Consider the following 14,569-nt stretch of genomic DNA (forward strand, 5'->3'; position numbering starts at 1 on the left):
TTTCATTAATATACAAGACAAGGAGGAAGATGATTGGTTACGTGTCTTCGTGAACCATCGATATTGCTTAACATTTAGGAATATGTCGAACACTAGATTTTTCGGGCAAAATGTATTTTTTTATTATGTATTATTCATTATAATTATTAACGTCTGTACCGTGAACAATGCGATCATTACCCACCCCATCTTGTCGTCAAAACAAATGTGTAAATCGATGGTAATTTTCCTTAAAGATATTCCCTAATGAATTATCAAGCACATTTAACAAATGAACGTAGTCAGGAAATAAAATGAATACATTTTGACGAACTAAAACGATTATATCTAATCACTTTCCTCTAAAAATGGTGTTTGACATTATATTTAGATCGAACAAGATGTTATAAAAAGTTGTTTAAATGTGCTATTTATTAATAAGTCTTCATACGTCGTACACCGCTACCGCATTCAAATATGCATCAACACAAACAAATAGGTTCATATAAAACAGCCATGCGCTTTTTTAGAATTAAACTTTTTTGAGTTTGTTTGCTCGCCACATAGAGAGCATTCACTTGTTGGGAAATCCGTTATATCGTGCAATACAAATTGTAAACAATCATAATATGGATAACATTACCTCGATTAAATTTGAATTTATTGTCTTGCATCTTTATAAGCGTATAACAGCACATAGTCCTTATGGGAAACGTGATGCCCGTCATCTGTCAGTGCATGCGTTAACTTTTTCTTCTGTGCGTTTTGTAGATAATTCATTTAAATAACAGTACATGCAGCGATGCAAAATGCTTAATGTTTAAACAAATTACGAATGTTCACTTCTCAAATCTTCTAAATAGTTTTGCCTCTCTTGGTAAAGCCTGACAAAAAAGTAATTCCTTTTTTCCACAAATTGCCAAATATTATCTGTAATTTGCCTTAGAAGAAATAAACAAAAGTTAAAACAAATACGCAAAACATCTTTTCTATTAGAAATGTGGACAAGCTGCCAGATTTGCCTTTTTATGTTACAACACAATACAACTAGAGGAATTCCTCACATTCCCCTTTAATTTTATTAATGTCCTCCTTTTGCATACACATTCTATAGAATTGTGTTCACAAGGACAATACCACAAGGCATATTTATCTACGGGAAAATACAATGACTTTAAAAATGTGTATCTGAAACCAAAATGTACACAGGTTTAATATGTAAGATGTAACATCGAAAAGCTTTTTTCAACACAGTTTTTGTAAACAAATTGCCCCAATGGTTAAAACTGGCTATTTCTCTGGATTCACATGTTTAATATATACTTATATGTCAAAATTTATTTTAAAATATTTTTTTTCAGCACGCGCCGCACTGCACGATATGGTTTATATCATTTATAGTGGTCCTCTACATTTTATTTAACCTTACCTCTGTCATAACAACTTGCTGCACCTCTGGGGTAACTTTTGTCTCATGCTAAACAATGCGACATGCGGCAGCAGGGGGAAGTCTTTGTCACTATAATGACAAGCGCCAGCGACTTTTAGTGTACATGTTTATGTCCCACAAACTGAAATAGCGACATAAAGATATGGAAGCAAGATTTATATTTCCCGCTCATTTTGAAATGCTATTCCAGACTTACCACAGCCAGAGTTCTGGACAGGCATTGTGAACCAAACTAATGTGGTCAATGAAACCCAAATGGTGGCCATACATTGGCCCCAGGTCTCCTCAGAAGTGAAGCAAAAACTTCAAGTTCAGAGTTTCACTGTCTGTTATTGCCGAAAATCCATTGGCAATTGCCAGGTGAGACCATCTGTTTTGGTTAAAACTATTTTTTTCAAACTTTTTATTTAAAGCAAAAGAAGTGTTGGATCATAATTCAATTTAATTTCCTTGCAAAACCATTACAAATAAATATGTGCAACTTGTATTAGCTGACAATGGATTGTTTTTGGCTTTGTGTTGAAAGCAAGAGACGTATTAAAACACATTCCAAGTCCGTTTTCTGTGTATAATTTTATGTATGGTGTCATTTGAGAAGGACCCTTTGAATAACCCTTATTACGGGATCAAACAGTTAGAATCAAACTTATGAACGTGTTGATTCCAATGTACACAACATACCTCTGAGATTCCGGACTCAACACATTACATGTGTTGGAATAAGTAATGAAATCCTTCCAATGGCCATCATTTCCTAACCTCAGACTAAGTTACTAGAGTAAGTATTTGCATTAAGATGGTCAACCAGATAAACCAGGAAAAGTGTGAGTTGGTTAACTTATCGCCATGATATTATTAAACTGCCTACAAATATTATTACAAAGAAATTAAAAATGTTTTCTCTGCTTGAGATTTATTAGTAGAAACATTTGACTTTGCTGAAAAACATGTATGTTATAAAATGGAGCATATAAATTCCAAGTTATGTCGGTTTTTCATGCTCGTGTCGCAAATATAATATATTCAAATATACCGTAAATCTCGGTTCACGATATTGATTCGGGAGACCATGAGAAAACTGTCTTTATTTTTCTAGATTGCTTATACGTTCAATACTGGTGGTATTTGTTGTATTTGTTGTAAATCCGACTGTTTTTTTGTGAGCGAAGCTCACAAGTAATTTAGACGCAATTTTGCAAATCAGTATGGCTTAGCTACGGTAAGGTCCGTAATCCATGACTGCCTGTGAGGATAACTGCAGTAAAATTTAGCAGACGACGTTTGCTTTAACCACCTCATCTGCCTGTTCTCACTCGTACACTACATGGTGTGTATATAACAGCCTGTAAGACAACGTTGGCCAGTCTAGTGTTTTAGTATTGAAATCTGTACATATTTGCTGCTTTCAGGGAAACCGGGGCTTAATGCATGTCAAATTAGATTAGCATGTGCACACTGATTAGCTGTATCAATGATTTGAAACACACACACACACACCTCGACCTGTGCTTTAAGACACACTCTTTATTAATCTGAATGGGTTGTGGTCATTTCAAACTTACGATAAAAAAAGCTATAACATGATTGTGAAAACTGAGTTCGTCTAAGATTATACAACAGCGAACAAATTCAGCGCCTTCAACGCTTTGATTTATGTTTCAGAACGATGTTCCTGTGAGGTGTTCATCAGCAAACGTCTCGGAAAACTCTGTCAATTTAACAGTTTCATTTCCAGAAGACTACTTGTATGGGGTATCCATGACAACGCCTTTAGGTGATAGCGGCTTGATGTGGCAGAGTTGCCTGTACCTCGAAAATGCCGGTAAATACTAAAACCCTTCATTAAAGGGACTAAGAAACATGATAGAAGCTAAGAAAAGTATGACCCTAATATCAAATTCAAAATTATTTTACGAATCAAGCATCGATCAAATACTTATCCGTTATGTGAGTTTTTATTGGTGGTGGAAATTTGTGTCTTTAACATAACTGGCTATTGCCTTGAGCACCGTTGCTGCAATCCTGTTAATTATTGTTTGAAACGCACGCATTTATTTATTAACAGTATAGTGTGCAGTTAATTGAGAACTGTCAAAATAAATTTAGGTGTACATAGTCATACAATAAACCACATATAAACGACTGGACAGTGTAACAGATGACATGCATCTGACAGTTAAAAACATAAAATATCGTGTTTTGCATACCTTTAATATCTTATTTAAACATGTGATAGAATAAATCAAATATTAGTTAAGCGTCTCCATGTACCTGAATTCATCCAGAACTTCTCCGGAAGAAGTGTACTGGTAGGCAAGACTAGCCATGTTAATCTTTGTTCAATAAGTCTGGGAAAAAACAATACACAAAGTCATTACAATTATATTCCTTTTTTAACATCTGCATACTGATTTTTACAGGGGCTATATTACAGTTACTAAGTTAATATGTTCATTGCTTTGGTTTATTTACTATGTATGTATTTCAAAGCAATTGCATCGAAAGCCTTAAGATATATAAGATACTCTTTAATCTTAAGTTAATGACCGTGGTAGAATACGTTTTTTATGTCTGTTGTAGTGATCCAAAACACGCCTTCACATCGGAGATCAAATTATTCATCTTTTGGATGCTAGGCTTACACCATATGCACTACTTTATAGAAACTCACGTTGGTCCGAAACAAAAATATTATTAGATTGTGCAACTAACATCACCCACAGTTCATTTAATAATTGTATTGCAACTTCAAATATATCATTTGTGTGACGTATACAATATGTACACGACACTTTGGTTATCCACACATCCTTTGGGTATTTGCCCTTACAGTTTGCAATGTTTGTTCTAAAGCCCTGGTTTGAATTAATTGTGATCATTACACATTCATTCCCACAGAACCAACCAAGGCACCATTGAATGTGAATGCTCGGACCGGCTCAGGCGACAATACGATTATTGTTCTGTGGTCCCCGCTGCCGTGTGAATCTGGCCAGCCGTACATTGAAAGTTACACTATCCAATACTGCCCCGTGGAAAAGAGTGACATACCCTGCTCAGGTAACAACTAATCTGTTTGTCAAATATGAACTGTTATTATGAAACACATAAACTAATATCTGGAATGAATTGTGCTGAGTTTGCATATTTATGTTGTACATTTGTAAATATATATATATTTTTACAAGCCTGTATAATACAAATGTTATTTCTTCGTCTGTCAAAAACTGGACAAGAATTGAAGCGTTAACGGTTATTAACAGTAATCATAAAGAGTGGCAGATACGGCCGACCTTCTATTGAATTGTTTATTATGGATGCATATGTAAAATTCATACAATAAATTTAGTCTTTGCAAAGTGAGTTTTTTTATCAACTGAATTTGTTATTATTTATTCAGGGGACTCTGCAGTTGCAAATAAGTCAAATATGGGCTGCTGTTATGACTGCAAAGTTGATCAAATATGAGCTTTTGGTAATATTGCAAAGTTTATCAAAGATATTCAGCTGATATCGTAAAATAGAATTCCAGTCAAGAGTAGCTGGTATAAGCGCTAAGTGAATTGCATATGGGTAGCTAAAGGTTAAACAATAAAATAAGGGCCATTGATTGGGTTGCAAATTTGCTATAACTTACAACTGATATTGTTGCACAGTTGGTATGATTGTCATGATAACTTGTATAATTGCTAATTTTATAAGAACAAGAGGACCAGAGGCTACTCACCTGAGACTTCAGGTAACCCAACTTCTCTCAGCAACTTTGTAGGTGTTTCTGAAAGTATTTTCAAAATATCAACTAGAGAGTTAACAAGGTTTCATTTAAGCCATTTGAGGAAAAATGTCCAGCCCAACCCCCCTCCCTGTTGGCCGTTTTTTTCAACGGACGGGACCATTTTCAGACTTAACCCAGATATCACTAGAACAAATGTTCTGACAAAGTTTAATTAATGTGATTTGAAGTGTTTGAAATGTTTTACTATAGTCATTTAAGGACAAATACCCCGCCCAATGGCAGCAATATGTTTAGACGATCCATAACCATTTGAACCTAACAAGGTTTTACTATAGCCATTCAAGGAAAAATGGCCTGCCCCCTGGTAGCCATGTTTTTCAACATACTGTATTTTCGACATTTTCGAAATCAGCCCAGATATCATTATAACAAATGGTCTTACGAAGTGTCATTAAGATTGGATAATTAACGTGACTTCAAGAGTTTTAACAAGGTTTGAGTTTAGCCATGTAAGGAAAAAAAACCCCGCCCCCTTGGCGGTCTAGAAAGAACCGAAAAGATTTTCAAACGCGTCCAAGATATCATTATGACAAATCTTTTGACCAAGTTTCATGACAATCGAACAATTTATGTTGCCTGTAGAATGTTAACATGGCAAATGTCGACGACGAACGGCGGAAGAAATACGACGAATAAAAGGCGATCACAAAAGCTCACCATGAGCACGTTTTGCTCAAGTAAGCTTAACATATATTCAACTTTTATTATAATAAATATACCCAAGTATTTGCTTTTGGTATTAAAGCACATTTTGTGTATGGGCAAATAGGTATAATTGCAAATATTTGTCATAAATGACCTCCAAAACTATAGGCTTCTATTACTAGTGCTATTGCAAACTGGTCTTATATGAGTTTTTGAGTTTGCCGTTAACGCTGTTATGTGTGACTGTCTGGTTTTCAAGCAAGGTGTGTCAAAATTGGGCTGCTTGTTTTTCTTACCCGTTGATCAAATATGGTCTTGTGCTATAACTGCAACGTTTTTCAAATATGGTTTATTGGGTTTAACACATTTTATCTAATAGAGCTTTATGTTACTACAAAATTTATCAAATATGGCGAGCTGGTATTGTTGCAAAGTAAATAAAATCTAGACTTTTTATGACTGACTATCGAATATAGGTTGTCAATTATTTGCCTCTAATATTATTTAAAGGTTTTCAAATATGGTTTAATGTTCATATTGCTAAGTTTGTAATATATGGGCAATTGTTCAGTTTAATATAAAGAAGTGAAACTCCAGCTGCTGGAGCAGTGTTGCATTCCCATTATATGCAATAAGTTGGTCCTTTAATTAAGGCATGTGACGAATTGCCAAAACAGTACGAAACAAAAGCTATATAAAAATGGACATTATCAATTTTCCCAAAGATTGTCAAATACGAGCTTTTTGAATAATTGAAATGCTTTTAAAATATGGCATATTGGTATTATCGCAAAGTTTATCAAATATAGGTTTCTGATAGTTTTTCAAAGTGGCACTCATATGGGTTTGTAGTTTTATAGTAAAGTTTCTTGAGTAATTGCAAAGGTTATCAATATGGATAAAATAGCAACGTTTCTCAAATATGGTTCACTGGTATATTTGCAAAATATATCGAATATAGTAAATTGGTGTAATTGCAGTGTCTCAAATACAGGTAACTTGTATAGTTAAAACAAAATTCAGGTAAAGACTTCTGATATTTCCATGTGCGTGTAATATGGTCGACATATATTATTGCAAAGATAGTCTAGACTGGACCATACTATTTGGATAGCTTTTATTGCACCATTTCAGATCTGTTGCCTGTTATTGCAAAGATTTCATTGTTTCAGGTTTGTGCAATGAGCTGAGTGTGATAGGCACTGCTTCCAGTCACAACATAAAGGAACTGATTGAAGACCAGACTTACTGCTTTACAGTGATGGGTGTAACAACCGATGGGAGTCAGGGACCGGCCAGCAAGCCTGCCTTCGCTGTGGCCCGCAACAATGGTATTTTTACAACAGTGTGTGGTCTTGAGCTGGTTTTGCTTTAATGTCTTAGTTTCCATCCCAGCGCAACTAACCCTTGCTGAATACACTCAGCTAAATAACACAATACTCTTTCGGGCTAAATTCAAAAATATATATATGAATGTCATAGGCATATAGTATGGCTTAGTCAATAAAGATCTCTTCAAAGAGTTATTGTAACCTTCAGCCTTATTGGAAAACACTACTCATGGTACAATATTCACAAAACCACAAACTCGCCTATTATTTATATTTTGTTAGTTCATGTATATCAAATGGCAGTGTGACATATTCATGTTGCAGATTTAAAGCCAGGAACTATTGCAGGAATAGTTATCGGCGGACTGTTCATGCTGATCATTAATGGCAGTGTCATCTTTTTGGTTTTCAGGTATTTACACTATTTCCTGTTATTGTGTTGTGTGAACTATATTAAGATGGGCCTTTAAAGCATCGATACATTCCGTTTATACTTTTTCTAATCACGGTCAGTGTTCACAAGTTCATTATATGTCGAAACATGCAAAAATGTACCCGTTAAAGAACACTGGTAAATTTAATATTTTTACCAAAAAATCATTTGACCGTATGCATATTTGGCTGTTTTGATTCACCATTTATGTCTTTGTGGCATTTGATGTGACATACGGGGAACTATGGGGCATCACAGGAAAATATTTTGTCATAAGTGAAAGCTAAAAAATATATACATGTTTATTCAATGAAAAAAATGATTTCACAAATTCAATTTACTAATATTTTTAATTTAAAAACTGGCATTTTTCAAAGAACTTCAATTAGTAAAATATATTAATATTAGTAGGTTATTTTGCAGAATAAATATTAGTTATAAGTAAATATAACAGACGTTCACCATTTCCCTGAAAGTATCCAATGCTTTCTATTGACCGTTCAAGGCCAGTGACCAATCTTTCATCATTCTTATATTAAGTTTTATTGGTATGTATTGTTGTATAGTGTAATGGAAAATGGCCACTAGCCTTAATACAAAACCAACGGTTAGTAGGAATAAATATATCATGCGCTACAAAGTAAAAGAGACCATACTGGAATTATCATAAACGTCTAATCTGTTCGTCTGTCCGTAGACAAAAAAAATTGTCCACAGATGTACACCAACACCTTTCATTTGTCAAACGTGTGAGGGAAATATTTAATTGAGCCACTCTTTGTGCAACTGCGATTGTTTCTTCCGCCATTAAACAATACAAAAAACAACCACTTGTTCAACTAAGATATCGATACACATATCGACGTGCGGGGTTCGTTTGGGCAAAGTGTATGTATTCCTCGTTAGAACTGTAACAGTCATTAGTCTACTATGTTGCTGGATGTTTCTTTGTTCTTAGATTGAGAGTCAGACGAAGCTTTGGAATGATTGCGTTTTCTAACGTAGCTAAGTATGTACATTTAGTAATTTAAATTCACAGCATTGATGGCTTCAATTGTTGTTACAGGAACTGTCAACAGCGAATGACGTTGTGGAAACGAAAGAAGATGGATATTACGATTACAGAAATGAAAACCACTGGAAATTTTAATACGATTTTTGTAAGACTCTTGATCTATAATCATGAAATTTTCAATGATTTTATAATCAGATTGGAAGAAGTGTTTGTCTGTACTCGTATTTTTTTGTCTTGCATTGATCAATCTTCATGAATAGATATTTTCCAGACACTACAAAACTAGTTCAAGTGATCAGACTTGATTGAAGGTAATTGTGCACCGAAAACAGATGTATATTATCAGTAAGACAGATCATTGTGTGGCTTCACTGATAATGATACCTTAATGTCTAGTAGGATGTTACTTGGACATATTAACCGTGCGCTTCAATATGGTGAATGCTTATTATTTGTCATTTGAACTAAAATTCGTGCATAATAACAATCATGGTCAAATTAAATTTAAGTCATAATGAAACAAATAGAAAGTACTGACATTACAAAACAACAACAACACAACATATCTTTCGTGTAGAATGTTGATACAGTGATGATACATGAACGATGCGACAGTTAGATAATGATTGATATAGTTATTTTGCCCTTTTATCTATTTTTGCATTTTTTCATATTATGTTTTTCCAGGTCATTTCAGGAGAAAAGTCAGAAGAATACGTGTCATCAAATTCTGATGTTGAAGAATATGAATCGAATAATAAAAATGTAAGTAAACTGTTTTGTTGTTGCATTGCAGGGAACATATACCTTTTTTGATAATTGGGCTGATAATAAAACATTATCGATATCTTAAAATTCTCTTTTTATTCATTTATTTACATTCTAGGTCAAACGCATATAACAATATCACAATACATAAAAACATAAAAACATAGCTACACCAATGTTATTCTGACAGCTGTAATTATAAAATAATATATAAATAGTTAAATAAATCCAAATATGTATATATATTATAACAGTTATAAAAATTAGTTATCAATTGAAATGCTATATTTGACCTATGGATAACCCATTAAGCTAAAAGCTTATTTCCAATGGGGCCCATTAAAAGTACGAGAAAAAAATGATCAAGTTGTTATATGATTTAATTTAATCTCGGTAGAATATGATTTTCTAAATCCTGATTGATGTTCATAAAAAATATTGTTTGACGTTAAAAAGATTCCCATTGTATGTACACTTTCTTTCTAAATGTTTTGAAGTTACACTAAGTATACTGACTGGCCTATAATTTCCAACATCTAAATTACTACCTTTTTGTGCAAAGAATTAAACCTAGCTTGTTTAAAGTCACCCGGAACACATCCCTCAGATATAGACAAGTTACCAATAAAACGATTGAAATTTTCAAAATATCTGCCCCATCCTTAAGGAACCTAGCTGAAATAATATCAAGACCCGTACTCTTACCGGCAGTTAAATTATTAAGTTCTTTAAAAACAAAATTCTCTGTAACATGATAAAGGTGCATTTCCTTGTTATTATGGTTCATTGTTTTGTTAAAACTATCCAATGCTTCCAACTTTAAGTCATATGTTTGTGTTGCTACTGGAAGTGTTTGAACCAAAAGTGTAGCAATACTGGTAAAAAAGTCATTAACAGTACTGCAAACACTAAAAGAATCATGAAAAGGCTTTTGTCAAAAGTGAATATACAAATAAACTTATAAACTTATCACATAATTTCTAATCAATCTTATTTGAAAGTATATCGATATCAATAATTGTTTTTGCTTTTTAAAGTATATTACAACATATAAATATATCATAATTACTTACATATAATACTATTATCATTAACATAATAATAATTCTTATATAAATAATTATATATAAATCATAGTATATAAATAAATTAAATTATTACGAAGCTTCTTCTAAAATATTTTTTAAAGTTTCTATGAATAGTCGACTACAAATATGTGGAAAAATATACCGGTTTAACCCTTTTTAAGTTTTGGATAAGTTTGGTTTATCTTTAACAATAATGCTTTGAAAATGTACACACATGACCCATTTGTACAGGTCCTACATTCAGTTTTTCATAAGCAACGAGCCAACATTACACATATGTTGATGCCTTGTTCTTAATTAAAATACGTTTATCCTGTTTGATATTATAGTAGTCCTTACAAAAGAATCAGTTATGCGAATGCTTAGTTCCAGTTATGTGAATGGTTCGTTCTTAATTTTTATATTGGGCATAATACTAGAAAATATCAAAGAGAAAAGAGAGAAAGTTTAAGTGCAATATGTATTTTGACATTTCTAATATGACATTAAACATTTTAAAATTTGCATAGTGTTAAATGTAACTGTTTTTTTAGTGCAAACAGTATGCCTTTTTTAAAGGTACTTCAATAGCTTATGCTGGATTGCTACGCCTTAATTCAGGCTATATCGGTTCAGAAGCAAATGATCCAATACTTTACGTAAAGCTTTGTTCTTATGCAATATATGTCTGCCTGTTTTATTGCATACGCAATTATTAAGCTACTTCAAAGCCATGTGCAGCCAATACACCGTATAACCGGGTTATTTCAGACGCCATTACATAGGTATTTTGAAAGTCGATGTCCAAATGCATTACTTCATGATATCTCATTTAAGAAACCAGTTTCAAGGTACTTTTCCCTATGTCTTATTTCCGGCTATTTCGTTTCAGAAGCTAGTGTCAATTAGCCTTATAAAGAGCTATCTCATTTCAGAAGCCATTGTCCGTACGTTTTATTTCAGGCTATTCGATTGCATAAACAATTGTTTCTATGATTTGTCTGATACTAGTTTTTTCTTTTGTTTCAGATGCGTGATCTCGAGAGGCAGGTGAGCAAGGACAGTGGTGTGGAGGACCCCGCTAGTACCCCTCCCCATGATCAGGGCTTCTGTAATAATGCCAAACAAGAGCTCAAAATTGTGCACGAAGGTGCAGAGTTTCAGAGGGAGACGGGAATCATAGGCCATAATGCCACGACCACACAGTCATGGTCGAGCGGGGTAACTGATTTAAAACAACCTGCTCTAAAATCTGATCATTTTGTTAACCCATCGTCAGCTCATATTGGCAGCTACGCCCCTGTCCCTACACTTGAATCGACGGACGATTGCGATTCTGGTGGACTTCAGAAACGGAACATACACAATCTGAAACTTCATGTTGATGGAGGCAGTATATTTCATCAGGCTTCTGATCCAAGCATTCCCTTTGCAGACTATGTATTTGCAATAAATGAAGAAACGACACCTCACATAACATCAGAATCCCCACACTTGGTCAAACTTCAAACTGTTCCTATACCGATTGCATTTAAAACACAAGCTGATAAACGACCCGACTCACTCATCCAAGAAAATGATGCCTTGAATTCAGTTCTAGAATCAAGCACTACTGCATCTAAATTGTCACTCTGTCATTTTTCAAACACCGAACCAGTCGAAAGCTATTACATGAAAGCAGACGTTGGACTAACAGAGGTATCATCCCTCGCTGATGGCTGCGTTACATTTGGTACGGACGTTAAACAAGAAGACACTCAACCTAACAATATGAGTAATCAAATTATTAATAAGCCTGGGCTGACCAATTATGTCTCCACCGACAGACATGACAACGACAGTCGCCCGTATGTAGTAGCGGGTCACATTCCACTGACCAAGGTTTGAACTCTGACAAGGCCAACCAGCGGATATCTGTGTCGGACAGCGGTGAGCAATCAAACGTTCGTCCCTCTTGGGCATTTCAAACGAATACTTCTTTATGTAAGCGGCGCATATGAGACCATCTTAACCAACAGTTTGCATGTCAAATGAGGTGCCGACTTACAAAATTTGTTAATTCTACATTTAGAAATAAAAGGCCGTTCGCATGGCACTTGTCTGTATTTTGGGATGAATCTGTGTGTGTGTGTGTGCATTCGTAGGATCATTGATACATGCTATCAGGCAATTCTAACTAACTTGACATACATGATTAATATTAGAAGACATTAGATAACTAGACATTATTCACAGGTCAGGGTAACCCATGTCATTGATCAATTTTACAAATTACAATTGTTACAATACCTCAAATTTGTCTTCATGATTGACATGCAAAATTTATCACAGCCCTGATATGCCTTTCGCTTGTTTATTTGCATTCCTATTGCATGCAAATATAATTTTGAACATTCAAATTCATAATGGAACACATATATTTAATTTATATTTTTGATACAGCGATTACAGCGTATGTAAACTGCGATAAAATTTATTGATGAATGGTGATGAATGTATTGAGTTCGTTGGAATTGGGAAATTCGTAATGATATTGATATTTTTATTCTATAGAAAGTACTATGCCATCATTATATAAATGGAAGTTTTTCCACAGTTTGTTCGAGATAAGTTTTTTTTATCTTTCACTCATTGCAGTGTGCTTGGGATTGTTGGATTATTATTTAATCAATATGTTTATAATTGCTTCTTTTGTTGTTCAAATAACAGGATCTTTTCAAACACGTTAAATACGGTTTTCTTCATGGCCATATTGTTCATAGCGCGGTATCTGCACATTATTTTGTTACATTGTCCTTAAATTACCAAATGTGCTTTATCTCGAAATCCGAGCATGTGTATTTCACATATTACAGAAAACATTATAAGCATATCTTAATTGACTTCCGGATTAATGTAATGTGCTTTTACGCAGCTCAAGACCCTATAGTCTCAAACTATCTCAGAATATGACAAAATCCTTTACTGTGACTTCATTGGTGTGCTTTTAATTCTGCATTTTGAGCACTGAAAGTGGGAATGATTATTTCTACTTATATGTCTACTGCCAATGTTCGATCAACCCGCAATAAGTGAATACTTCTGGCCCATAACCTGTTTCCCAAGTAGTAGATAATTTAATGTAGTATTTAAGGGACATATTGGCCAAATAATACCTCTTTAATCGAGGAATCTGAAATATATATTTTTGGGTAGCCACAGCTGGTTAAATCATACCCATATACTTAAGCCGTTATTTTGTTTGATTGAAGTTCTTGTGTATAAGTGCTTAGGTGAATGTGTTGCTATTTTTGCGCCGCTCATGCTTGATATTTTATCTTTATATTGCATATGATTTCCGATTTAAGATAGAGAACTTTACCAATGTATAACCATGCCCCAAGAATGAATTTTTGTAATTTTAATATTCTGATATTTTACTTATATATGCTCTTATAATGTACTTATGCTATTTAAAAACAATGTTCATATACTTTTAAATACATGCTTTTGAGATATAAACTTATGTATGGTCTTTTTTATAAATAAATATTAATAAAGGATATTATTATTTTGTTTTGTTTACAGCACATTTTCTGCTTTTAGTATGAAATAAACGATTTTAATGCTATTCTAACAAAGATATGTTACTTTCATACGGACAATCAATTGCGAAACACAAGCAAAATTTGCCCAAACTCGTGAGTTAATATCCCTAAGCGAACAAATAAATGAAAAGCTTAAACCTAATTTTCGAAATATTTTCACAATAGATGTACCTGTAGGACACTTATCCTCCCGTTATATGTCACACCCTTAAATGTCACTTAGAATAGAAATGAGTGTTAAGAGACACGCACACTTTAACACTTAAAAAACGCTGAATACTAAATTTGGACCACTGTTACTGTTTATACAAATCAAGCCTAATTCTTATTGTGACTTTAAATTATGCACACGTTTCAAGTGTTCAAGATTACCGTGACCAATACGGAAGCGATATGTTTTGCACCCGACACGCAACGATATAATAATAGTGTGCACCAATTTATTTCCCAACATTTAATTATTCTCTACAAATAAAAGAGATTAAAAAATGGAATAAA

The 14,569-nt window shown here is 33.8% G+C and overlaps 1 protein-coding gene across 1 annotated transcript in view; it reads left to right on the forward strand.

Annotated features, from left to right (window-relative positions):
* The window catches only part of LOC127867102 (uncharacterized), a 31,946-nt gene extending 17,912 nt beyond the window's left edge, over window positions 1-14,034 (forward strand). The window contains exons 10-17 of the mRNA XM_052408096.1: window positions 1,620-1,789; window positions 3,092-3,251; window positions 4,328-4,489; window positions 7,043-7,201; window positions 7,526-7,613; window positions 8,701-8,794; window positions 9,337-9,414; window positions 11,514-14,034. Coding sequence (XP_052264056.1) covers window positions 1,620-1,789; window positions 3,092-3,251; window positions 4,328-4,489; window positions 7,043-7,201; window positions 7,526-7,613; window positions 8,701-8,794; window positions 9,337-9,414; window positions 11,514-12,371 — 1,769 coding nt within the window. The 3' untranslated portion in view covers window positions 12,372-14,034. The remainder of the gene's footprint in view (window positions 1-1,619; window positions 1,790-3,091; window positions 3,252-4,327; window positions 4,490-7,042; window positions 7,202-7,525; window positions 7,614-8,700; window positions 8,795-9,336; window positions 9,415-11,513) is intronic.
* The last annotated feature ends 535 nt before the right edge of the window (window positions 14,035-14,569 follow it).

This window comes from Dreissena polymorpha, chromosome 1 (genome assembly GCF_020536995.1).
Source record: "Dreissena polymorpha isolate Duluth1 chromosome 1, UMN_Dpol_1.0, whole genome shotgun sequence".
NCBI classification, from domain to species: domain Eukaryota; kingdom Metazoa; phylum Mollusca; class Bivalvia; order Myida; family Dreissenidae; genus Dreissena; species Dreissena polymorpha.